The sequence below is a fragment of the Vanellus vanellus genome (genome assembly GCF_965231255.1).
Source record: "Vanellus vanellus genome assembly, chromosome: 15".
NCBI lineage: Eukaryota > Metazoa > Chordata > Aves > Charadriiformes > Charadriidae > Vanellus > Vanellus vanellus.
The window spans coordinates 16,884,528-16,912,003 of record NC_138920.1 but is presented as its reverse complement, the minus strand read 5'-3'; the positions used below and the strand labels follow the sequence as shown (position 1 = coordinate 16,912,003).

The following is a 27,476-nucleotide window of genomic DNA, read 5'->3' as shown; positions in this document are numbered from 1 at the left end:
GCAAAAAAATTAAACAAGAAATTCGGTATGTCTGTCACAGTATCTGCAATTAAAAAGGCAGCCGAGCAGCAGCATCCCAGATCAGGCGGGGCTGCGCCACGGCCACCAAGCCGCGGGTTTGCCCAGGAAATCCGCGTGACTGGTTTGCACCTCACGCCTATCCTGGAGGTGTTTGGAAAGGCAAACGGCATCAGCAAATTACCGTGTCCCCCATGTAAATTATGAGTAGTAGGAACACTCCTCGTTGGGAGCCTCCTGAGATCCTGGAAAGTAACTGTTCTTCGGGGCGTTCACCGAGCTCGGGCTGCCCTGCGGTGTGTCTCACCGGGGGTGCACCAGGGCCACGCGTGCTCTGCCCCCGAGCGCAGCCCCTGCGAGTGCCTCCCTGGCTGCCTCCGCCAGTGCCCGTTGGGAGCGTGGCTGCTCAGGCACTCCTTCAGGCGTCCGCGCTTTGCGCCTTCTGCAGACAGAACTGCCTGCGTGAACACGGTCGTTGTTATTTGGGTTTTTGGAGGGCAGGAGGACTGTAGTTGTGTCCGTGCTTTTGACTTTTAGAATCGCAGAATCATAGGATCATAGAAGGGTTTGGGTTGGAAGGGACCTTGAAGACCACCCAGTCCCACCCCCTACCCTGGGCAGGGCCACCTCCCCCCAGCCCAGGTCGCTCCCAGCCCCGTCCAACCCGGCCTTGAACCCCTCCAGGGATGGGGCAGCCACAGCTTCTCAGGGCACCATGCACCAGGGGCTCACCGCCCCCACAGGGAAACATTTCTTCCCAATATCTCATCTAAGTCTTCCCTCTTCCAGTTTGAAGCCATTCCCCTCCTCCCATCACTCCATGCCCTTGTAAAAAGTCCCTCCCCAGCTCTCCTGGAGCCCCTTTAGGCACTGGAAGGGGCTCTGAGGTCTCCCCGGAGCCTTCTCTTCTCCGGGCTGAACCCCCCCACCTCTCCCAGCCTCTCCTCCCAGCAGAGGGGCTCCAGCCCTCCCAGCAGTTTGAGGACTCTTACTGGCTTTGGGGGGTTAAATTCAAAAACAGAATGTGCCATAAATGGAAGTGATATGTAAAAAGGCTCTAAAACATGTCAGAAATGACTGCTTTTTTTTTTTGCTTTTTTTTTTTTTATTTTTCTCCAAATACATGGCACCATGTCCCCAGGCAGGTCTGTCTGCCTCTTGTGTGGACAGGAAGCACATCAATAAGCCATATGAATAAGTCTAACGTGAATTCAAGTCAAAGTAAGCAGGGGGCTCAGATCAGAAGCACAGTTAATGAAAGAGAAAAACTTGCCAAAAATTCAGCCCTGTGAATTCGTTCCAAATGAGCCGCGTCCAGCCAGGTGTGACAGTCCTGGGAGGCAGTCTCCCGTCCCTGACGCACGAAGCAGATTTGCAGAAGTGATGGGTGTTTGAGTCTGAGGACACCCACGCCGGGGTGAAAGGTTCCTCTGGAAGCCGCGGCGCGTGCGCGGGAGCTGGGGGACCCCCGGCACAGCCCCGGGGCTGCAGGAGGGGGACACGGGGCGGCGGAGGTCCGTCGGGGAGAGTGGTGCGGGGGGCTCCGCTCCGGCAGGCGGTGGGGAGCGCAGCTGGCGTGAACGTGGCGCCTGTAGCTGTCTTCAGCATTTTTGGGTGGGTAGGTGGTGCGCGGCGTGTGTAGCGGTACGGGTGCGCAGCCAGTGTGTGCCTGTGGGCACGGTGCTGGATGGCGCGGCGCGCTCTGGGCTGCACGCACATGACTTCTGCCCGTTTGCTGGTACCGTGCCGGACTTTCCTGACCACCAGGTTCTCGTCGTGTCTTGCTCAGGAGTTGCTTGAAGGAGGAGTGCAGCTCTGGGGAGTCCGGCTTAGCTGCTGTTGCCCGTTGCAGAAGGAAGCACGTGCATCCATGGGCAGAATTTGGCCATCAGGGAAAAGTTATAGAGGACCCAATATTTTGTCTGCATAGCGTGTGAGGATGAGTCCTAGGACCAAAGTCATCTCACGCTCACTTTGTCCAGTGGACAATAAATCGTAGAATATCTTGAGTTGGAAGGGCCCCGTAAGGATCCTGGAGCCTAGACCTGCCCCGATGCCCGTTAGACTGCTCCCGTAGTGCACGGGGAGAACTTCATTTTCTGCCTCCTCACAGTTGGTGTTTCCCTTTACTGACCATTGAAATACCTTCTGTACACACTGTGCCATGGAATCTGCCCTACAGAACAAACGAATGGGTTTGCTTTTCCTGTAATTAAACTTATTAGAGAGACTCTGAGAACTGCAGAGCTTTAAATCCTGCTCTGCAAGCATCCCAAAGTAGTGCCTCAAACATGAGCCTCAGCAGATTTTTTCTCCAAAATATATACACTAGAGGGGTTTATTGTTGTTTCCTATTGTTAGCTATTTGCAGACAGGTCCAAAAGCTTAATTTTCTGCTGAGACTAGCATTCGCCATCATGGCACAGCACCACCTCTCCACGATCAGTAATATCTGTAGGAGTCACGCAAAACATGAATTTGGTGCGTGGCTATATATGATTGGGAAAACCAGAGCTCGCTACAAGAGCAAAGGTCATACTGAGACCAATTATATCCCTTGAGTCTGGGAAAAACTCCCGTCATGAGGACACAAGCGTGGTTGTTCCCCACTGAATGCTTTTTCCCTGTGTCGGAGCTCTCTGTCCTACCGAGAGGAGCGCTGCTTGTGTTAAATTGCTGCGTGCCATTGTACAAAGATCATTCTTCACTTGTTCTTCTGCTCTGCAGCCTGATTTTTAAACGCCGTGGACCAGATTTTCAGCTGAAATAAATTAGCACGCCTCTGTTTGAAGCCAGTGAGCCCACAGTGATTTATCCTGGCTGAGGGCTTCCATCGTTAGTTACGGTGAGGGGGTTACTCCCCTGTGGGTCAGTATTTGCTGCCCTTGTTTGGCTCCTGCACAGAGCGCTCGGGTCCCCTGCTCCCTTCCACCCCGAAAGGTGCTGCATTCTCTTTGCCGGGCTGGCTTTGTGGCAGGCGGGACGTAAGGCTTTGGGACAGACACACTTCAAAAAGAAAAGAGGACAAAGTCCCAGTACCGGCATTTCTTTTTCTTGACTTAGTCTTCACTGAGGCGTAGCCGTGGCAGCCAGCGGTGGGGTCAGCTGCAGGAGGCGCTGCGGGACGGTGCCCTGCGTAAGGAAAACAGTGTGTAGCCCTTCATAAATAGATTACGAAGGATGATTTTCTCCTGCCTGTCAGGACTCCTCCAGCACAGGAATAAGAAGAGCGTGTTTTGAATTCTCAGAGGTATTTTCTTTGACCTTTTGTCATGGAGCATCCCCTGCAGCAGAGGAGGGCTCGCGCATCTGGTTCCAATCCCCGTTAGTTAATATCAGCCACTTGCATCTTGCACAGTGTGAACCGCCCTCGGTTCTTCAGGGCCAAAATTCACCCGATAAGCAGCGCGTGCAACTCCACTGGGATGCCTTCAGTCGCTACGCTGAAGAATCTGCTCTCTTGTAAGAGAGATAAGAAACAGAGTAGTAAAGCCGAGTTCTGTTGCTTCTGCTATCAATGTTCTGGCAGTGATAAGACGCCGGTCACGTGGCGGTATTCTGCTGATCCGTAATAATCTTCTCTTCCCATCAGAGCGGCTCTCCTCCCTCTCACTCACCTGGCTACGGTCTGAAGCGTTTCCACAGTGGTGTACTTAAAAACTGAACCGGCTGCAAAAGGCCTGAAGAAAGGCACATGTTGCTTTAGAAATGACTCCGCCGTATCAATTCCCATTAGATGTGGAAGATGCATTAGCGCTGGCCAGTTCCCGATACAGGCGCATTAGCTTCTTGACCTTCATAATAGCAAGTAATGAAAACTGCTTGATTATTTAATCATGAAGACCATGCAACAAATTGCCATTTACTGAGTTCTCACTGGTAAAGGCAGAGCCCTGGCGGGGCTGCCATCGGCTCAGCCGCCGTCGGTCCCACGTCGCCGCTCGGAAACCTTGGCCCGACGGGAGAGCTGCGCAGAGGGCGCAGCGGCCCCGCGAATCCTGCAGACCTCAGTCGTCTTCTGTCCAGACAACTCGTGCTAAAACATAAGTTCTTTGCCGTTTCAGCAGGTAGAAAGCAAAGTTAAAGTGGAGCAGAGCCCGCGCCTGGTTGCACGGCCGCGCAGCAGGTATTCTGTGCTTATAGCCTCTCATCTGATCATGTACGAAATTCGGTTTCCTAGGCAAAGAGATTGTTATTTTGCTTTTATCCCGAGCAGAATAAGGGTAGTTTTGAATTGGACTGTGATTCCAACAAGTTCATTTTCATCCTGTACTTATGCGCGGGGTCACACAGGGAGGTTGGCCAGAGTCGCAGGGAGAAATTCTTCTTTCCCGCTTTCCCGTCTCCTTATTGAGCTGATTTATATTCTCCTGTTCTCCATCCGCTCGATGTTACGTTTTCATCCAGGTAGAGGAGAAAAATCCTGGTAAACAATTCAAAAAAACTTGGAAGGGAGAGAGGGAGTGAAGACTGTCAAAGCTGCCGACGGGCACAGGAAAAGCTCCGGAGGAACGTATCCACGTGGAGTTAATTGGGCTGAAGGGAGGTGCTGCGCCGGAGGACAGCCCTTGGGCAGAGGAGCCGCGCCAAAGCCAGAGGAGCTGCGGAGCGCTGGAAGCTTTCAGCAAGTGGACGTTTGGTGAAGCGCCGCAGCCAAGCGCTCAGGGTCAGCGCAGGGGAAGGGAACTGCTCCTGGTGGGCGGCCGCGAGCTGGCGGGGACGGGGCTCCTCTGAGGCGGCGCTGCACGACCGGCGGCCGTGAGAGCTTCTCCTCTTGGGGCTCAAACATTTTGCGGTGTCGTTTCTTTCCCTAATGCAGGCTGCATCATCAATTACATCAATAACTTAAATGACAGCTTTAATCTCTCTGACATACTAGTTTCGCTCTGTTTTATCATCAGAATAAATACATTATAAATCACTTTGCACATAATTCAACCGGAGCGGAGGAAGATTTAACCTGACGTGAGAGACATCCAGCCGTCGGGACAAAGGGAGTGTTTTTACAGCGTGGCCTTGGATTTGTTTTTTAAAGAAGAGGAAGAAACTTAAGGTCTTGGACAGCAGTAATGATAGTAGCTAAATGCTGTTTGTAACCGCAGGAAGAATGACACTCATTGCAGTGAATCTCAGCCATGTAAAAATGAGGCATCTAGTCTAAGCGTGGTCATTGGTTCTCCCTCTACGGTACGTGGAAAGAGAAAACCACTTATTTCGGGAAAGGTGATGTGTGCTTAAACATTCAGTACAGGAGGACGGATCTCCGTCTGGAGAGACTTGCTTGTCTTCTGTTTATCTGGCGATCTTAGACCAGATACAAAGTTTTTAGAAAGTTATATTTGAGATGAAACCAGTCCCAGTTGAGGGAAGAAAGAAATCCGCAATTACAAACGTGCGTTTCCATCCTTTCTTTCTTTGCCAAGAGACCTTTTCCTACCTAACCTTGTTTGCAAATAGTGCCACCATGGGAAACAGCTCCCCTGACAGTCGTTTTGCCCAGGAGCGGGTGAAGGCTTGCAGGCTGCTGCTGAGCCCAGCGCTGCACTTAGTGGAAACGTTCCTGTTACTCAGACATGACAGCTGCCCTTGCCGTGGCAAAGCATCCTCTTTGCGAGGGGCAGAATTGATGGTTTCCTCTGAAGACAGCTGAAGTGTTTTAGAGAATCTTCTGGTTTGTTTTTTGTTTTTTTTTTTTCTTTTGGGATCATTGGCAAGTGTGATAAAAGGGGACAGAAGCTAATAAATACCACCTTAACCTGGTTGGGTCTCCAAATGTGTCTTAATTTTTCTCTGTCCGTTTGACTTTTGCATCTGTTTATTGAAACCATATGCGATTCTTTTAGCAACAGGCAGTAATTTGTTTGGAAATACAGGGCTAGAGATGTGTCTCTTTACTGGCTTCTAAAACAACTGTGAAATAGGAGTTAAGAACTTTTATACAAATGAGTCTTAAACATATTGCAGATTCGGTTAAAAATAAATAAGTCTTTAGCAAGGATTTCAATAAGCAGTAAGAGTAGCTGAATTAAAATATTTCCACTAAAATTAATGAGCCAATCCTGGAATGCTTAGACTGACTCTTAAGTGTGCTCATTTAAAGACTTTGAATACGTTTGCCTGTCTGAATTTCTATGGAGCATTTTGAATGCATGACAGATTATAGTCTTCAATTATTTTAATTTGGGTTTCTTAATGGACAAAATAGCTAAGAGCTTAATAATAAAAGACACTGCTTATCATTTACATTATTTTATGTGTTCATTAATAATTATAATGGGGTTTATAAAACAAAAAAATCACGTCTAAGTCTCCCCAGGTCATGTTAGTGCAAACGTTGCGTGGTATTCTATGGGAGATTTGGGAAATGAAGTATTTTGTGAAGAGCATTCTTAACTCCGTACGTTACAGAGCAGGTTGGAGAACTTCAAAGGGGATGTATTTTCTAGTTTGCTCTGTGGATATAAAATGCAACAGAGTATAAAAGATGCTCTTTGCTTTCTCTAGACAGATTCCCAGGCACTTGGGTATACCGTCACACGGCGATGGGCAGAACCCAGACCATGTACGGCTCAGTGGAATCCTCTACGTACAGTTCATTAGGTACAGGAATACTGTTGTTACAGTCCCGTCTTCCCTTCTGTGGGCTCACTTGTCCCGGTTTGCTCAGCCTTTCCTTACACACCCGGTTCCCTACGCTTCCAGGCATTTCCTTTGCTGATATCTAAACAGCATCTCCATTGGGTCACTTTTTGGCTGGCAATGTCATGCTCCAAAAACTGCGTAATTTAGGGACTCACGAGTGTCCTCCAATCTGCTGACCATACGGCTTTCCATAGTCTGCATCGCCTCCGCTGCTGGCGCAGGAGAGTTAGGGGGATCTGTGGCTCCTCTTGTCGCCTGCTAGGATGAGAGGGCTCGTAAACTCAGCGCCCTGCAGCGAGAAATGGGAGTGCTACGAGCGCAAGAAGGATATGGATCAACAGGAGCAAAACGGAGCGAACAAATCTGGTACCGCAAAGGAGCTCATCAGCTGAAATTTTGCTTACCAGTAAAACTTGCCGGAACAGTTTCGTTACGCGGTAAATCCTGATGGAGATGCACGAACCCTGAGATTTTACCTGCAAAAGTGGGATGCAGTTCTGTGTCGCAACCACAGGCTGCTTTTCAAGCCCATCTAAATGTGAGATTGCCACAAAGCAGAAAGCCAGCTCTGAAGGGCTTCGCTCTTTATTAACTCAAGGGTTGCAGTGTGCGTTTTCATGCATTTTAGTTATTACATCAGAACCTCCAGTGGAAAATACCCATCTGTGAAATCGCACTGATTTCTCCTGTTCTGGGATTACTCTACAGAAACGCGAGCTGAGTCAGGCCGGTTCTGAGTTGTGCACTTTAACGGCAGCCCTCGTGCTCCATTTGGGATGGAGCATCAACGCTTCGAGCGCGGATCCCCCCGCAGCCCCCGGCAGCCCCAGCTTCGCCGCGGGGCTGGGAGGGTGCTGTGCCTGTGCCGGCCGCAGCCAGGCGGAGCTCTGGCAGCGCCAGCTCGGTCCCCGCCTCCGCTGCAGGTTCCCTCTGCGGCTTTGGTGGCCGGTCCCGCGGTGCCCCGACGGCCCATTTGTGTCTGTCGGCGTGGGGGAGGATGGTCGGCATCCCGGTGTTCCTGTGTGGAAAATTTCACCTGTGTTCATGAAATAGGACAAGGACATCTTCCACTGTAAGTTGCCCTTTGGTCTGGGGCATTTTCCTTCCCCAGTGTACAACCCGATCTAAGCTCCGTCCCAGAGGGGTTTCTTAGAGAGTAAAAGCTGCTTTATAGGCAGATTCCTCTTACGACAGTCATGAGACATCATCATTCATCTTACTGACGTCATCGTACGCAGGGGTGTACCATTGTACCATGCCTGGCGCTGGGGAGCCTCAGTGCTCCGAGGGTTCTCCCAGTAAAAGACGTACAAATGCAGCTCAGGAAGACTGTCCTTCTGCCATCTGTGCTGCAGTCCAGAACCTGCCTAACTCGTGACTGCATTATAAAAGGAAAGAGAAATGAAAACAAATTCATGTGTATGTTCTCCAGTCAGACAATTATCATACAGATATGTTATCATCTTCTCTCTTCCCAGGTGTAAATGAATGAAAAAGCAACTCCTGAACCGGTATATTCCCCCAACCAGTAATTTTTTTCTCCTGATCTAGTGAGCTCCTTGGGAGTAGAGGTTTTTTTCATTATTATTATTATTATTATTATTATTATTATGGTAAACTGCTCCAGGAACGGTTTCAACAAAAGAAGTAAACCTTACATTGTATTCAGATAATGTTCTTAACTTCTCAACAAGATTTACTAAATTGCACCCTGGGAATTATGCAAATGAAACCTTTGGTCAAAATGTTACAGGATTACTGGAAAAAAAATCTTTTTTTTAAATCTCATTAAGAGTGCTAAAATTACATGTTCCAATATAAAAAGCGTGTGCCTTTGTGCGATGAATATCTCCCTGGTAGTGATACGTACTATGCTTCATTGTCAATGGTCTTTGCAACTTTCTGTGACGAGTGCTACTTCTTACGTGATTTTTTCTAAACACTTCTAAACACATCCTTGTATTCTTACTGGAAATGGAATTAAATACAGGTAACAGGCAAACCATTGTTGTATGATGGCAATTAACAACAAATAATGAGTCATTGCTGCAGATTTGCAGTGTGTTTCCCCCGTCTTTGTTTTGCTCAATGCAGTATAATTAGCTCATGGATTTTTCGTAGTATAATTGGGTAAGTCATGTGGGTCTTATGATATATTTCATCTCCTAGCTCTGCAATGATTTACATACAGACAGCTTAGACCCTATTAACGCTAATAAAAGTGCTGCAAGGACATCCTATAGCATACACTTTATTAAACTGTACATAGCTTTCTTAGAGAGCTTCTGTTTATCTGCGTTTCCTGAAAATAAAATATAGCGCCTTGAGCGCTGAATATTTAAATCCAGCCTCCTTCTCCCTGTGTCTGCCTCTCTCTGTGCATTTCTAATGCCTCTGTCACAGTGGGATCTGGGTACTATATGCGACAGGAAATAGAGCAGAAAAATGTCCACGCAGAACTAACAGACTCTCCCCTTCCGTGGTTGGGGTTAAAATTGCGTCTGGTGCGGTTCCGGTTGGCCGTTCGGTGCTGCGCTCAGGTTACGGCCGTAGCTGAGCCGGGCCGGGGCCGGGGCCGCCCGCCGGGCTCTGCGCTTCTGCGAGCAAAAAGGCAGGAAAAGGGCAGATGTCTTGGGTTTATTGGTGGGGTTTTTTCTGCCTTTGTTAAGGAAAAACTTTTAGGGTGAAGGGCTGGTTTGATCCTGACGCTTCAGAGGTCCTGTGGAGCTGTGCACACACACATCGATAGACGGACTCGCAGCCGTGCATCCCGCGGTACCCTTCTTCATTTCTAAGGTGGGAGCCCGCAGTGGGTCGAAGGCGCAGGTCCAGCCATCGCTCCCTACGTTCTCGCTTCCCTTCAGCCGAGCTGCGAACGCGGACGTAGTCGGTTGGAGCGTGAACTCCCTGACTGGAGTTATACGTTTGCACAGACAACACATCAATTCCATTTTCAGCCCTTTCTGCCTGCCGGGGTGAGAGCCGACTTTCTAAAAATGGGGACTGTGGCCTTCAGTTATTGAACCGTTGTGTCAGTCGCCGTCATTAAAACCACAGTTGTGCGAGCAAAGCTTGATTTTAATATAGTCTTTTTCACCCACGGATTTGCTAATGAAAATTGGATTCATACCTGTCTACTCGGGCCCCTTTTGCAAACACCCACTGGGCGCACCAGAACCGGCGCAGACCCTTGTCTGCAGCACGAGGGCACTTCCACAGTGTCCCCCGTACCTCTTCTTAAGTGATTATACCGGTGTCAGTCCAATCAGTTTTCCGTGGTACTAACAGCCCAAACAAGCAGTGAATCCTGTAGAGAAAAGACAGATGAAACCATCTCTGTTCCCTGACCTTCAGCTCCAGGAGCGGAGGTGCAGCACGCATCAATCCCGGCAGCGCCTGGTGATAACCGACATTATTTGCCGTTAACGGGAGCAGACGATTTGGTGGAGTCGGTACAATGAAAACAGTGTACAAACTTGGTAATGATGTGGACAAAGGCGTCAAAGGAGATTCTCGGAGCCGGGGAATCTGATTTTATTCTGCACCGACACGTTCAGCATCGTGTCAGCCTCCCGCGTCAGGGGAGGAGGGAATGGCGGCAGGTCAGATGGGGGAGGAGCGCGACGGCAGCCCGCAGCCCCGTCCCAGTTCCTTTGCCTGACAAGCAAAGCCTCCGCTTCCCTTGGGAACCCACCTTCGCTCCCCAGTTTGGGGCTGTCGGGGGGCGCGGGGGCCTCCCGCATCCCGCTGAGCCCGCTCAGCCTCTTCCGAGCGTGCGGCTGCCGTGGCAGAGATGCTAACGTGCACTCAGCTACGAGATTTCCATTATCTTCCCACTACTTTGTTGTATTCATGGACCTGTTCGAGAAAAATTTATGCACGTCGCTTTTACACTGCCAAGACAGTCTGTGGTGGTGCGGGAGGGGGGGGGTGGGGGGGTGGTAATTTATTTGTACCTTGCACTTTCTTTCATGCTGTTGCAAGAACTTCTTTCGGCGTTTGATCAGAAAATTAAATTTGGGTTTAAAGAGATAGTCGGGGTTGCTAGGACAACATATTAACCTCCCTCCTTTATTTTCTCAGCGCTGTAGCCAAGGTTGGTGTGACTCGTCGTGCTGTATTCGGTCCGCGGCGGTGTTCTCAGGGTGCGGGAGGGAAGGCCTTTCAAAAGCAACGTGCCAAACATGCTTTTCCTCAACAAATAGTCAAATGAAATGGTAACGTCCCACCGGGTGTTCCCAGCCTTGCCTCGGCGAGCCGGCGGGACAGGGGAAGGCGGGAGCCAACAGCCCTGTTCTGGGAATTTCGTGGGAGTATCTGTGCGCACAGTCACAGGGACTATGGGGGGTGGGGGGGGGGGGAGGTTGCAGGCAGCGTTTGCACAAGTGATTAATGGCTGGGAGACTCCGGGTGTAGCTGAACGATTTGGACACTTTAAGGAGCCTGGGGTTTCGGTAACATGTAAACAGCGGGTGTTTGTGCATATAGATTCTTCCACGTCTAAGGCAAAAAGTCAGAATTTCAAAGATTCCTAGAGAATCTTTATGAATAAAAGAGGAGAAAAATAGCTGAAAATATGTAGAATACATTTTTCCTGGCTTTTCCCCAAAGCTTCGGCGTGCAGCGCCCTTGTCAGAATTGACAGCCGCGTTACATTTATGCAGCTTTCAGGCTCAGATCTTCAGAGTTGTTTAAACATCCATATGGCTTTTGTCCAAAACTCATCGATTGCTGTCTTGGTTATTTCATCCAGATTCGTTCCGATAAGGACAAAGAGATCCATATCAGATACAGCATCACTGGCGTGGGAGCCGACCAGCCGCCGATGGAAGTCTTCAGCATTGACCCCGTGTCCGGCAGGATGTATGTGACTCGCCCGATGGACAGAGAAGAAAGAGCGTCCTACCACGTAAGCATAAACCACCTTGAGTTTTATCCATGTTCGCAAGCTCGAAGCAAAACGGTACCGGAATCGCTGGATTCGGGAAGGGACGTGCAGCTTTGAGAAGGTTGGCTTTGTTTCCGCTCCCCTTTAGCGTAACCCGCCCGTGCTCAATCAGCCAAACCACTGCAAAGCGTCGTTAAACTGATGTCCTTTCCGGACACAAAGCCAGAGCCATTTGTTTAAAGTGGTGCAGCTTCGTGCTGCTTATTAAGTCCCTGCAAATCTGCGTGTGGACCGAACCCCCCCAAAACCGTGAGAAGCCAATCGCCGTGTTAGCACGTCTTGGGAAATTACTAATTTAAGAATCATTACTGCAGCTAAACATGCAATAATTGGTATCGTCATTTTTCATTTTAAATCACTAGGAGATGTTCAGGCAGTATGATGAGGGTGTGTCAGATAGGTTTTTAAATATGCAGATAGGCTAATATTAAATATGAGGAAATTAACTAAGATTAATTACACTCGAAAGCGGTGCCTCACGCTATCCTAGTTCATAAAACGCTCTACCTGCAGAATACTCGGAGTGTAATTGGCCGTTATGTTTTGATATAAATCCTAGCCCCTGCGCTGCACAGCGTAATTGCACAGCAGCTACAGTCCCACAAATTGCTAAAAAACTGTGTTGCACCTCATGTGATAGCCCTGCAAAATTTCAAACACTTTCTGCATCTGCGCTTTAGTTCTCTCCTGGAGTGGTTGTGAAAGGTTGTTTCATGGATTGCTTTGTATCAGCATTAGCCACATCTATCGGCATCGTAATAGCCGTTCCCAGGGATGCGGTAATGTCAGTGGAACGGTACGGGTCACTTCCACTGACACCGTATTCCGAACTGCGCCGTCAGAGATGCACATTCTGTCAGCTTTATCAGGTATCCGGTTAACCATGTTGACACAGCTTCTGGACTGGGGTGGAAGGATAAAGAAAATAGATTACCTCTTTAGTTGGGTGGAAAAAGAGATTTCCCCTGGGTAAAAGAAGATCTGAAGGAAAATTATTTTATCCTCTGCGAACAAGAACAATTATTTTGTTTGTTGCGTCTAGGAAAATATGGAGAGAGGTGGTTTTGAAAAAGGAATATTTGAGATACAGCGTGTGTCATCTCAGCGTTGCCGATACTGTTTCAGCAGTGCCCCGTTATTATAACAGCGTAGTCAATAATACCACACACAAGTTAACACTTTTGACGGAGACACTGTGATGTCTGCTATCAGACGCTCTCGGTCAAAAACGTAAGATGGAAAAGATTTTGTCGTCTATGATAATAAATCCTGTGCCCCCTAATAATGAACTTAGCCTACCGCTTACAGTGAATTCAGTAAACTGAATTCTCGCTGTGGCAAAGGTGACTGGGGAAGTCTGCCTCGTACACACCGCAGGATTTCCAGCCTTTTCTGCTCCTTACGGAAACCTTGAGCTGGTGACATCCGCATGTAAATGAGTATATTCACACTCCGAAGGTTACAGGAAGATGTAGTTTATAGAGAGTGAATAACTGGTAAGTATGTTATGAGACCTTATAGACAGGAATAGTGAGTGCTGGGAAATCGTTGTTAGCAGAACAGTAGAAGGTGATGGAGAACATTTTAAGTCATGGCTGTAGACAACCTCTAGATCCTTCAGCCTCAATAGCAGTGGACTGATGATTTATTGAACCATCAATTGTTCATTTAAAAACCCTTTACAAAGCATTTGTAAATACACTGTGTAAATACACCCTGTACAAAGCAATGACCAAAACATAGTGCAGAAACTTAGAGTAGGAACGGCCCACCCTGGAAACTGGAAAAAATGAGGCCAGCTTCCAGAAAGAAGATACAGTCCAAAGTCTCGGCTGTTGCAAGTTTCAGAGAAGTGGATGAATTTATGCCACTTCACATAGCCGAGTCTCTAATTGAAAGGAAGGACGGCCGCGGAGCCGGGCTTACACGGAGGGCTGGAAGAGCCGCGGGTGAGGTGTGGGCTTGGATCTGCACTGTGCAGCTTGGCCATCTTCAGATTGGTTTGACATCGGCTGTAGAGTTTTCTTTAGCTCAGATGAGTAGCTTGACTCTTCCGCCGGGGTGAAGGATGGCAGGGTGAAGGATGGGTGAAGGATGGGTGAAGGAGCTGCAGGGCACCAGCCCAGGTCTCGGGGCTTGTCTGCCCGGTGGGACGTGGGCTTCTCCGATCTGGGCTCGCTGCTCCGGCTGGAGAGGGGTTCATTTATACAGCTGCAGGTTTTCTGCAGTCCTAAACAGAATGAAGTCTTTACAGCGTCTCTGTCCCTGTCGAGTGTTGTCCTCGCTGCTTTCATTCCCAGGTAATCTAAAAACTAATTATAAAAAGAAAGTAATAATTTGCAAGTGTTTGTGAGTCTACGTATGAAGAGTTCTGTTTCATTAACTCCCGCATTTTCAACACATATTTTCTTATGCATAATTATCTGTATTGCTTCAGGACTACCATTTTTAAAATACTAGTGTTTTAACTCTCCCCGCATTTAGCGAGCCATTTGTCTGGTGAAACCTGCCTTTTTCCCTAAGGTGAGACAGGTTTTCTCTAATTAGATCGGGAGTTCTTTAGCAGAACTTCCCCTGTTTTCAAGATCATTCTTGAACTTTTAGGGGGGATCATTCCGAGCTCGGTGTGTGCAGGGGCGGACGTGCCTCTGGGACTCACGGTGTCTGCCCGGGGGCAGCGTGTGCTGGCGCGCCTGCGCTCAGCTCCCGGCACGACTGGCAGCGCTGGGGAGTGCACCTTCAGCTGATTTTGGCCTCATCTGTTTTCCCGTCTGCGCTACACGCCAGAGCGCGAACTCTCCAGGGCCCTTGCGGCCGTCCCAGACGCAGAGTCAGCCGCAAATATGAGCAGAGAAAAATGAGGAGGGCTTTGCAGCCACTGAGCCGAGACGGCGTGGTGGTGCGGCGCTGCGGGGGGCTGTGGGAGCCGCTCCGGCGTCCTCAGTGCGCGGGTGTGGGGCCGCAGCGCTGGGGCACCACCGCGTCCCCCCCTCCTTGCTGCCCGCTCACCGCCGCAGCTCTGAGCTGTTGCCTCTCCCCTTCTCGTCAGCCCTTCATGTTTATTGCGTGCCAAATAAGTTTCAGCAGGTAGTAATATTTAATATGCATGAGTTCTCTTGGCCGTATTCAACTGCGTTCCCAAAGTCCCGCTTGTACTGCTGACAGAATTAGCGACTCTGAATGTCTTTTCGGATCCAGCCGCCGGTTTCGCATCACGCTGCAGTTGGGCCTGGCAAGTACAAGGGGCAGCAAATTGGCGGGTCAGTTTTCCAAGACCTTTTCCAAGCTCCGTTTTCAAAAGACATCAACATAAGCGTGTCAGTAAGTGGTCATTGCTTATGATGCTCAAGTAACGTGCGTTGTGGGGACACTCTGAAGCGAGTCCTAACCCAGTCCCAGACCCGCGCGTGCCTTCAGCATCAGGCTGATGAACTACTGTCTCAGAAGCGGCTGGAGCAGACCGGGTGGGTGACAGTCTGAGGAGGAGTTCTTCGAAGTGCAAGGAGACAAAAAAGTTTACTGGAAATTAAGGGATACAAGAGCTAATTCCAGTATTCTGAACCAAGTTCTCATGAGTAATGCCAGCCATTTGTGTCACAATACTCTAATTTGAACTTTTAATCACAATTAAGAGCGCACAAATTAGGCATGACATTGTATGCTTATTGCTTAAAGGCTCTGTCACTGATTGATAATGTATATTTGTATTAGTGGTATTAGTGCGTAAGTAATATTCATATTTAACACAATTCACTGTGTTGACTTTGACTAACTACCTTCAGATACCACCAGCCTCCAGTGTAATCAATAATCGCGGTACTGAATCATTTGTATGCCAACGGCTACATTCACACTGGAAACTGTCAGTAGAAAAACCTCAGAGACCTGTGGTAGCTGCTATTGAATATGATAGCAGTGATTGTCATACTTTTAAACAATATTTGTTAAAGAATATCGAGCCAGCTCCTTGGCCGGCGTACAGCAGAGCGATGCACCAGCTAGGGACTACCCAGTTACCTGTATTAATTTTTCACAATCCTCTGCAAGGTATTTCATTTAATATTGTTTATTCCTTCTCTACTCCTGTCATGTTCTCCCTCTTGGGGAATATGTAAATATTTCAAACCAACTTTGTAAATGGTTCTTAACTCTGTCTCCAGCTAGCCACCAGTTCCATCTGACTACTTGTGCGTGACCTGTGTCTGGCGAGTGTCCTGTGGCCCAGGTTGTGCTCACCAGCCTTTTCCCTGGTGGATTTTCTAGCTCTAAATGACAGAGCACAGCCATCACCTTTTGTGCCGCAAAGCACTGGCGTGCGTCTGCTCTTCATCCCGTCCATCACTCTACCACCAAAACACCGGCTTGGTCGCGGGTGGGAGCAGATGGCAGCCGGAGCTGGGCAGCACCGCGTTAGACTCAGACTCTGCCTCGCACAACCGAGCCCTGTCTCGGCATCTGAAGAACGACTCCAGAGCAAAGCGTGTTGTCCAGCTCGGGGATGCCTCATTAATACAAAGAGTTGGGCAGGAGAACAAGGGAGAAGATGAAGGAAGGAAGGGAAATGCAGGATTGGATCAGCCTGGGAGATACAACTAGTTTCCCAGTGGACAGATTGCCCCACTGGAGTCCCTCCTTCCTTCGCTCTCTTCACTGCGAATGGTCTCTAATGAGGAATGGTCTCTAATGAGGAAGAGCTCCCGTTGAGCTGAGTTGAGATTCTACCCTCTGGCTCAAGCCTGTCTTCTCCCCCTGCCGCGGTTGGCACCGACCACAGAGGAGCAGCACATTGGGGAAGGATACAGAGGCGTTGGCACACGAGAATGGTTGAAAGAATACAAACAGAGAAAATTCACCCAAGCAGGCATAAGAGGGAAGAAAGAAGAAAATTTTATTGAACTCAGGCAAAAAAGGATCAGGAGAGAGAAGAGGTGTGTGCAGCAGGGGCAGCAGTAACAACTGCGTTGGCGAGCAGAAGAGCAGCTACGGCCACCCGGGTACCAGCGCGCCCGGTACAGAAAGACGCAGGGTCTGTCGCGCGGGGTGTGGGGAGCGGGTGCCATCCTGCTGGCTGCCCAGATGCCATTAGTCACCGATGCCCGTGTCCCCAGGCAGTGTCCTCCCTCCCATAGCTCGGGGACAAGTGTCACCTCTGTCCTGAGCGCAGCACCCATAGGCTGGTGACACTTGTGCACGTCGCCGCAGGTTTTATGAGATTCATAGACTCATGGAATCATAGGATGATTTGGGTTGGAAGGGACCTTGAAGACCATCCAGTGCCACCCCTGCCCTGGGCAGGGCCACCTCCCCCCAGCCCAGGTTGCCCCCAGCCCCGTCCAACCCGGCCTTGAACACCTCCAGGGATGGGGCAGCCACAGCTCCTCGGGGCACCCTGCGCCAGGGGCTCACTGCCCGCACAGGGAAACATTTCTCCCTGATACCTGATCTAAATCTACTTTCTTCCAGATTGAAGCCATTCCTCCTCGTCCCATCACTCCATGCCCTTGTAAAAAGTCCCTCCCCAGCTCTCCTGGAGCCCCTTTAGGCACTGGAAGGCCACAATAAGGTCTCCCCGGAGCCTTCTCTTCTCCAGGCTGAACCCCCCCAACTCTCCCAGCCTCTCCTCCCAGCAGAGGGGCTCCAGCCCTCCCAGCATCTCCGGGGCCCTGCGAATCCTGCACTCTTGCTTATTGAATCTTTTTTTCCTTGAGTGCAGGCGGTGACGCGTCTGTGGGTCCATGCACTTGGTGAGCGCAACAAGCAGATAGACGGGCATTGCTGAGAAATCCCTTACTCCTGGAGATTTCAGACAAAAGCTATCAAATGTAATTAAAAATTTGCAGGGGGAGAGTCAGATCTGAGGGGGAAGATACCGGCTTCTCTCTCTGCTTTATCTCTGAGTGGAACCGTTTCCGCTGCTGGAAATGCAGCAAGAGAGAGCCCAGTGCTGCCTCAGTTTGAAGATAATAACTTTAATTTTAGCTCCGAATTACTTTTTTTTTTTTTTCAAAGGCAGTCTGACCTCTGCCTGGTAAAGTTACTGAATTGCTACATCTGACGTGATGAAGGATGGCTCAACGGGTGGAAGTCAAAGCAGTGTGTACGCAGGCAAGAAATGCAGATGTCGAGAGCATTACGAGTCACGAAATACAAATGGTACACCCGGTGTGGGAAACGAAGCCGGACTTCCTCAGTCTTGGAAGAAAAAGTGCTGCTTAACTTCCGTTAAAAAAAAATAAAAAAAGTGGTTTTCTCCTATCTATCTCCTTTCACGTGGCCGTTTGTTCTCTTGGCTGGGTGAGGCGTTAATGCAGCCCCCTCCCGTGGCGTGCCGTTCCTTTGGTTAAGCGCGGGGCTCCTGAGCACCGCAGGCGAAGGAGCACGTTGCATCAATCACCGCGCAGCGAGGGCGAAGGACGGAAACCGGCGCCGGTGCAATTAGCACGTTTATTTGTCATGCCCCAGAGGAGCTGGAGACCTCCGTGGCGGAGGAGCTGCCACCCCCGGCAGCAGAGGCCTCCATCCCTCCATCCCTCGGCAGGAACGGCCGGCGTGTCCCCTGTCCCCCCGCCCCGCTCTCCCCGCCAGCCCTCGCGCCAAGCTGACGTCCTCGGGCGCCCTCGTTCGTTCCTCCCCCCGCCGGCCCCGCGCGGTGTCACGCAGCCGTGGCGGCGGTGCGGAGGGTCGGCGGTGCTCGCAGGGGCTGAAGCGAAGCGGGGAGGACAGACGGAACCGGCAGTGCTGACGCCCAGGCGGTGCCTCTCCGCCGCCCGGCCAGCGCCAGCGCCGGGCAGCCCCTTCCGCGCTTGTCTGGGCTTTCCTCTGGAGCCGACATTCGGCGCACACACGTTCAGAGTGGCCATCTGTTGCCTTTAATGAGAAAGCTATCCATTTTTTTCACCTGATTACTGATTGTTCCAGACTATTGTTGATTGCTTTGTTTTATTAATTACTCATTTTTGACATGCTGTATCTGTCCCTTTTGTTCAGAAAACAGATGCTCTTGTTTTGGAGCGTTATTACTGATGGTTATTGCTAATAAGATAAAGCCGCAGTTCCAGTTTAACCGAGGACTTAACACTGTGGCTCTGGTTATTGTAATGCTTCATCGCTGGGTATTTTAGTCAAGCCTGAGGAAAATATTTCATTCTTAATGGCACAGGGGCTCCCGTCACTTGAAGGAAAGGGACGTTTTTATGTCTTTTGGTGCATAGAGCCATGGCGTCAGTAGCTGTTGCTGTTCCTAGAGACCGTGATTAAACAAAGAATAAACAATCCTAATGTCATTCTGAAGTCTCTTCACTTATTAATCCCTCTTATTGTGGGTATGAAGGGCTGTAGGTTCCCATAAGAAACCTCTCAAGTCAAACTCATTTCCTCGCTGTGTTTGGAACTAAGCAAAATTTGCTTTTCAGATTGTTAGACAAGGTTCGCCGCGTCTTAAAAATTAGAATATAGTGGTCTATTAGCAATGAAGGAAATAGCATCACCACACCAGAGTTAAAGTGCTTCCACTGACCGTTACTATTTTAAAATATTATTTCAATATTATGTTAAGCCTTGAAAAGCTGTCTGTGCGGGGAGTCTAGATGGAAACCACGTCACTGCTTTCTGCTGGAATTACATACCTGCTCGGTTCAACTCTGAGAAAGTATTTATGGGGTAAAGTCAATTCTTACAAAACACGGTCTCTCATTCTGCAACAAATCCGATTGCTGATATTATGCTTTCATTGTGCTTATTCCCAGCTCCGGGCTCACGCGGTGGATATGAATGGAAACAAGGTGGAGAATCCTATTGACCTTTACATCTATGTGATTGATATGAATGACAACAGACCGGAGTTTATAAACCAAGTCTATAATGGATCTGTTGATGAAGGCTCTAAACCAGGTACAGTTGAAAAAACGTCTTACAGTTATCACAGCTTCCCAACATTAATCTGGCGTGGTCACGGCTTTGCCTCCTCTTCAAATAGCGGGAGCGCAGCAGAGGTTTTGCTGTTGCTGGTTCTTTGTTGAAGACTGATGGAGGTGAGAACAATCCAGCTGCTGTCTCCTTCTCTGGGTGCAGGGAAAGTACCGGCATGGGTTAGAGGGAACCCGGATCCTGCTGGCCCCTTCCTAGAGGTGGAAGTTGCGAAAGGCGCAGTTCTGTAGAGTAGTTCTCTGAATTGCCGTTCTCATACGCTCGTCACACGTGCCCCGGGCTGTACTCTAACTGGGGAGCGCGGAGGGCCAGCCCGGCAGTGGCCCTTCACCGACCCCGAACTACTCACTGTCTGCCCCTTGATGTTTAACCAGTCACTTGCAAACTCCGTGTCTGGCACCCAGTCAGGCTCCAGTAAAGTCTGTGTCTCAAAGTGGGAAGAAAATACTTCCTTACCTGGGGCCTGGCGCAAACCTACTGCAGTGGGAGTGGTCCCACTGAAATCGCTGGCCCGTCCGCCGACCCCACGGACTTTTCTTACAGAGGGTGAAATGGGGAAAAACTCAAAGTGGAATTTCAGAAAATTAATGGGTGAAAAATTAGTGAGGGTGTAAGCTGTATGCGGAATACAAGTGATGATTTTTATGTGAACTTGTGTGTGTGCAGGAAAAATATAGTTGGGGTCTTTAGTGTTTTCTTCTCAACTATATTGTTGATTTATTATTTGTGTGGCGTAACCATGCAGTTTCCAATACGATAGCACAGTTGTTTTAGCTTATTGCTGAACTTGGCTAACAGGAGTGTATTCATTTTTTAAGCAGAAATTGTATTGTGAAATCTGTCAGCAGAACTTTTGTCAGTCTCCTGAAATCTAAGTGAGGGGGTTGGAACTAGATGGTCTTTGAGGTCCCTTCCAACCTAAACCGTTCTATGATTGTAGAAGATGCTTCCAACACAAATTTTATCCTCAGTTGTTTGCCACTGAGGGGTTAAAAACCGCGTGACTTTGTTTTGTGTCAGCGAACATTTATCATGGCTTCTCCGCTGCCTGAGGTGTCACAGGAAAGCCTCCGGTGGCCACTATTTTTAACAAGGTGATTCGCAGTGGTGATTGATTGTCTTTCAGCGCTGTGAGGAATGGGCTGCTGTGGTGACACGTAGTTGGGGACAGAATGTGACATTATTTTTGAGGAGATAATGGGCACAGCTCCCTCCCCGGTACGCTTTGGGTGGGGACGTACCGGCTTCGAAGTGCTCAGCAGAGGGGCAGGAGAGGTCCCCGAGCTGGTGGCTCTAATGACATCTTCCTGAGGATTTTCTGGCTTTCGTTTGAAGGCCACTTTGGGGCATATCAAAGTTTGAAAATTGCTACAACATTTCCATAGCAAATCAAATATCTTACATCTTATTCTAGGACAGATCAATATTCAAAGTGTTCCCAAAGATTTTAACTAGCTCTGCTCATTTGTGTGAAAGAAGCAGTAAATTGCATCCTCTTCTTGTCTGAAATCCAGATAAGCCTTTGAGCTATTAAATCAGAACAGGATAACTTTGCCTACAAAATACTTGTGCCTCTGCTTCTACCAGTGATTTCAGGTATTCTGTATCCTGGGCTGGAGCTCTTGCCTTTAAGGCAGGTGGGTAGAAAGCAATCTGGTTTTATTCAAAAGCAATTACATTTGTCTTTGATGTTTTGTTTGGGTTTTTTTCCCCCTCTTCCCTGTTTAATCGGTATTCTCTTAAAGGTTTGTATTAGTATTGAATTTCTGTTCTTTGCTTTTGTAGAACCTCCTGGGAGTTTGGCTATCCCAGGCCCTCATTCCGTGTACTTGGCAATAAACGTGCTGTTGTGTCTTTGAGAGAGTGGTAGAGAGGTGGTAGAGGTACTGTGGCTGTCTGCGTGCTCCTCCTGCGCCTCCAAGTTCGGTGTCCCTGCTTCGTGTAGAGACAAGTCTAGACGGTGCCTTTAGCTAAGCGTAGATCTTGCAGAGATTTGGGAACTCAGTTCAAGATGCTTCAGACTATTATAATAACTAAGGAGGTACCCCACCAGCCATTGCAAGAGAAAAAATATGCGGCCAGAATTCAGGCTTATTTGTGGCAATGGATGACAAATGAAAAACATTGCATATTCTTAGAGGTAACAGAAAAATGTGTTCAGTATTGATTCAACAGTAAGTTATATACGTATATGCATCTATAAATATATATATGCATATGTATGTATATCCATGTATAAAGTATAGTTTTGCTTCAGGCAAACTAAAAAATCTTATTATATGTTACAGAAGTTCAGCATTCATTTTCCACTGTTCACCGCTCTTGAACTATGCCTGAGGACTGAAAATGCTTCCCTGGATATCCTGTACGATTGTTACTTCTCACATCTTCCATATGCCCATTTATAATGGCTGCAATTAAAAATGCAGTATTGCTCAATTACCGCAGAATCTGCAACTTCCATAATAATTTTGCACACCTTTTATGTGAAAAGTGGCTGGAGTATTAGAGTATCCCAAATAAACGCTGACTCTGAGGGCAGCTAGTGTGAGCAGCCAATGACTGTTTGAAGGCAGTAGGAATTTTGCCCAGACTTGAAAAAAAAAAAAAAAGAAAAAAGGGACATATGGAGCTCAAGCTCTACCCATGGAAATTTTGCAGAGCAAGATTGTCAAAAATATGCTGTTGAGCGCAGACTGAGCAGGACGCGGTGACCTTGAGCCGCAGGGAAAGCCCCTGTAAGGCTTCAGCGGGATGGGTAGGGCAGGTCCCATTCAAAGAGGAGAGGGACGGGCGCTGCGGCGCGGTCCCGGCACAGTGTGGGCTGCGCGGGCGCTGCAGGGCTGTGCAACGGAGGGCACTGCGCCCCCAAGTTGGCTGGATGGCGCTTTGAGCATCCCGGTCCAGTGGAAGGAACCAACCACCATTGGTGAAGACTTTGGTGAAGCTGCTATATAAACACAGGGGTCTGCATAGGCAGTTGGCTCCTTGAATTTTGATACAGCTGTTTGTTAACAGCCTTAATTTTATTAGCTGTGTTGGTGGAGAATCGTGGGTTGCTTGGTGGGGACAAGGGTATTTTAAATCTGATTTGAACGTTTTTTCAGGAGCTTGTCCATTGTTTCCGTCTCTGCCAGGTGACTAGCTTTATATGAGCTGCATGCCAAAGAAGCAGAAGAAACTGTGTAATTTAGCCAGCTCTTGGCAAAAATAAATTTTAAGCAAATTATTTCACCCTGTACGGACAGGGAATGCACGTGACGCATCAGCTGTCTTCTGCTCTCTGGTGGCTGCTCCAGACGGCACCGTCACTGGCAGAGTGAGTGGCGATGCTGAGTTAAACCCATCTACCCCTTCCCATTAGAAGCCCCTGTCTGCAGTTGCTCACAGACTTCATAGACCATGGCAGGGGGTGGAACTGGAGGATCATTAAGGTCCCTTCCGACCCAAACCGTTCCCTGATTGTGTGAGGTGCAGCGGGGTCCCTTCGTGGCAGCCGGGATGCGGTGAGCTGGACGAGAGCGGGGCCACATCTCTGACCGTCAGATGGCTGTGAGTAGTGAGGCCATGGCAGGGATGGAGCGTGGCCAAGTAGGGTGTGACCGACTGACTCGACAGCAGCTAAGGCAAAAGGAGGTAGGGTGACCCAAGAAAATGGGAATGCAGGAAGGACGTGTACTCCCACCTGCGGCACGGTGTGATACGGCTGGGCACTTAGCCTCCCGCAGAGGAAGTTTGGTTTAGCCTAAAATACAAATATCCTTCAAAAGGGGATTGTCCGAGAGCTGGAAGAATTGGCAGCAATGTGAAGAGGCTCATTCGAGACAGCCTGACGGGGTCTGGGCGATGGGGCTTCCCAGGCTGCAGCGCGCTCAGGCTGCCTGGGCTTCCAGGGCGTGCTCCCCGTGGCGCGCAGGTCACCCTGACACAACCCTTGACGGGAATAGAAAAGAAATCATCAAGTATTATTAATTATAATAGGTTGTTGTTGCTGGTTAGGATTAAAATCACTTAATTGAAATAGCGTCTTACGCTGTAGCATCGTGTTCTTGAAATCAGGAGCTCATTCTTGTGGAGTAAATCTCTCCGTAGTGTGAACGCGCGTGTGGCAGCCTGGCCCCCATACATCCTCAAACGTGTGCTGGCTCTTACGCCGAATTGCATTTCTTTTTCCTCGTCTGAGGCTCTCTGGAATACATTTTAATGCATTTTTAGTTGATCTAGCCTAAGGTCATGCAGCCGGACAATGTACCTGTGCAAACGCAGGCCCTTCCAAAAATGCAGAACGGGAAGAGCCGTGCAGGATTTTCTTTTCCACGAGTTGTTTTGATTTAACGCGCCACTGTTTGAAAGTGTATCTTAAAAGACCGTGTTTTACTCATATGGAATAATGTTCTGCCTCTTTGAATTTTGCCTCTATATGAAGAACACAGCCAAGTTTTAAAAAAGCAGCCGCAAGCTGGAGCTGAAATTCCCCTGGTCCCTCCGGCAGCCTTAATCAGCAAAGTTCTGCCGGAGCTGCAGAAGTCGCCTTTCAAGCGCTGATAAAGTGGGACGGGTTGCACGGCTTTGCTGCCCACCGCCGCCCCCGGCTCCGTGCCTGAGGGCCAAAGGGGCCGGGGCTCGGCGTGGGGTCCCCCTCTGTGCCACCCCGATTACTGCCTGCCGCGAGCCGCACCGCTGGGCTTCCAGCATCCCGGGGGTGTCCTTGGGGAGCGCTGTTCCAAAAGAAGTTCTACAGTTCCCCCCCAAAAATTCCTCGATGAGATAGAATGAAAATGCTAAAATGTAGAAGGAAAAAAGGGAATGTAATCACAAACAAAACCATGATGGAGAACGAATATTTTGGTCACTGCGGGAGCTTAGTTTTGCTATCGCCACCACAAAGTGTACCTTACGGAAGGATGTCGATGTCTTACTTAACTGAAGCGCTCCGTTCTGAAAAGGTCAATGCGAAACGCTCTGCAGTGGCTCGAGCGCTTTGCTCTGGGTTGTATCTATTTTGTTTTAGCAGAAAGATTGTCAAAAATTAACACATCTCTCCAAAACAATTTGTTCCTGTCAGACTGGCCTTTTCCATTCCCATTCATCCTTTCCGCTTCACTAACTCTCTGGATACATCTTGGTCCCTTTCAAGTCAATAGCAACACTCCAAGAGGCTCCTTTGAAACGGGAGTTTCATCCAGCTCCGGCTTTCTCTCGGTGTTGGGTCGCAGAGTTTCCTCCTGTCACCCGCCCTGGGAGTGGTGGGAAAGAGTGCTACGTGTGGACAGTCCTCCAAAACGCAGGAATATTGGCATTTCTTATATGAGAAATGCTGTAGTTTAGAATTTCTCTGTCTCCTCCCAATTTCTTGGAACTCTGATACAATAATTGTTGATAGCGTGCCACGTGAAAAATGAAATAGCTGGGAGCCAAATCTATATGTGGCAAATTGAGTTAAAGAAATCTCATAAAAATAAGTGGTATATAAAAAAACCCAAGGATTTTAAAAGCCGATTATTCTACCAGTGTCCCGGTTTGTTTATTTTATTTCTATGCCAGCAGAGATTCCCTCAGAGATTAACACCATGGACTAATGCACAGATGGGGCCAGAAACTTGAAAGTCATCTGAATATTAAGAATTTAAATCTTTAGCCTCAGTGATTTGAACAGAAAGCCAATTATGAGGCTGAATTAGTTTTCAAATTAAACTGCAATTTAAGGCTTGCGAAATTAATCTTTTAAGGCATATAGTTGCATTTGTGTGTATGTATATATTCATGTGGAGAATTTGGATTCTGCATTTCTGGCTCCTTCCTCTTCTCCGTCCTGGCAGTACAGCTCATAAAGAGGTGCCTGGTGTCCTGCAGGTGCTCCTTCCGCGGAGGCCCGGGCCGGGGCGCTGGGTGCCAGGGGAGGAGACAAAAGCAGCGACGCCCGAGATCTGAAGAGAAGATGCTTCATTTTAAAAGATTAATAGAACACCGAGGGAAGACCCCTTTCTTCCATTACGAACCATTCCAAAACACCGTAGCGCTGCTCATAATTAAAACGTTCAATATTCTTTTACCAGCTTGCTGGTAGATGGGTTTTCGTACTCTTCATTTAGGAAGGTCCCAATTCAAGAGGAGCAGGTCCCCGGCTGACGGCTGCTGGTGGGGACGTGGCGTGGGGCGGCCAGGCTGGACACGGGCGGCCGCTCCTGCTGAGAGCCCTGGGAGCTCGAAGTAACGCAAACGCCGGATGTTTCAGAGGGATCACGTAGAGGTACAATCTTCAAGAGCCAGAGTAGGTCTCAAGAGATTCTCCCCGTCGTGCCGGAGCTCTTCGCAGGTTGGGTGCGTTGCCCTGGGGTTCATCACCAGCCTGACCATGCAGCCTGGGGAAACGCTGCTCTTACTCGCGCACTTTATATGCTATTCAAAATGGCTTTGTCCAACCCGACTCCGTTCTCTCACACATTACACACAGGCTTAGGATACACAATATTCTTTTTTAAGTTCTTTTGCTCAGCCGAGCACAATTTTAAGGTAAGAAATTGCGTTTCTCCAGACACATGTGGTAGCGCTTTCCATTTTGTTTCGAGGTGAGTGGTTATGAAATCTGTGCTCTTCATTTCCTTTTCAGAAGCATCCAGTCCCGAGAGCAAGGAAGTGAATTATAGGACTGTAGGTGAGAAAAAAATGCAAATCCCCTGACTGATGATTTTTTTTTCCTCCAGAAAAAATGGCCAAGTTGATATAAAGAAAAAAAATGCAGAAATCATGTTCTGAGACCGCTCCCAAGTGAGTTACAGCACTGCAACTGTCCACTCTCTGCCTCCTTTTAACCAGCAGTTACAAATAAGATAGTTATATGTATTATAGTATTTATATTGCATGACATTATCTTATATTACTTTCTATGATACTGCATTATATTATATTGTCAAAATTCAAGGATTGGACTCAAGCCTTGTGGAAGTCTCAGGTTTTGTGCAGCCGGGTCTGCGTGATTTCACTAGTTGCATACGCCTTCAGTGAAGCGGGAAACCCAGCCGTACTTTTAAGCACAGCTGGGTGGTGGTGTTCGGGATATCTTGTCCTCAGTCACGCTTTCTCCGTTTTCGGAATTTGCCTCTGGGACTGGAGAGGATTCATCTGCAGGAGCTCAGCCGAGCTGCGGCTCATTGATTTATGCACTCAAAACTGTTTGCTCAGAGGCTGAATGCGCTTTTGCCCATCTTGAAGTTTTGCTTGTGTCACTCCTCTGCGGCACGCGGGGTCTCCGTAGGCTGCCGGCGGCTCTACTGGAGCTCTCTTCAGCTCTGGCCGTGCCCGCGTGTACGCTGCAGTCGGCGCATTTTCTCTCCTGAGGTATTTATTTCATTTTTGACAATGAGAAGGTACTGTTTCGGTTCCAGGTGACAGCAGCCTCTTCCACTTGCTCAGTCGTCTCTCCAGGCCCACTCGCTCTCTTTATTCTCATTAGGTTGGCTCTTGCCTCGTTTGAGGCTGAGAATCTGGTGTCTCCGCTAATTAGGAAGTGACATCCTTTATGAATTAGGTTAGCTGCTCAAAAGGTCAAAATTTGCCAATGATTACAAAAATAATAGCGGAAGAGAATGACAGTAGCTATCAGTTATGACTGAAGGAATATCCTTCAGAAGGGAAGCGCTGGTTTTATTTAGTTTTCTATCTAGAGCATGTGGGATGCAGTTTAATTTAAGTCCCTTTGCAATTTATTACGTCTGCAGTAGAGTTTCAGGCACTTCTGTCATCTCGAAGTCCTGCACACGTTCCTGTTTACCCGTATAACTCCCCTCAGCGCCTTTGGTGCGTCGGCTCCCCATTCTTCCTTTGAAGCCCTTAACACGGAGTATGTGAAAGTGCTTCAGATCGCCTCCCGAATATGTTCTTTTTTTTCAACTCGAGGATACAAGTTTGGTCGGGGCGATGTTTTAGTGTTTATCGCTCCAGC

General features: G+C 48.7%; 1 protein-coding gene across 2 annotated transcripts in view; it reads left to right on the top strand.

Moving 5' to 3' along the window:
* The window catches only part of CDH4 (cadherin 4), a gene marked incomplete at its 5' end in the record, with an annotated part of 460,835 nt that overhangs the window by 345,288 nt on the left and 88,071 nt on the right, over positions 1 to 27,476 (top strand). For both annotated transcript variants that reach the window (XM_082491007.1, XM_082491008.1), the window contains 2 exons: positions 11,414 to 11,569; positions 19,354 to 19,498. In XM_082491007.1, coding sequence (XP_082347133.1) covers positions 11,414 to 11,569; positions 19,354 to 19,498 — 301 coding nt within the window. The remainder of the gene's footprint in view (positions 1 to 11,413; positions 11,570 to 19,353; positions 19,499 to 27,476) is intronic.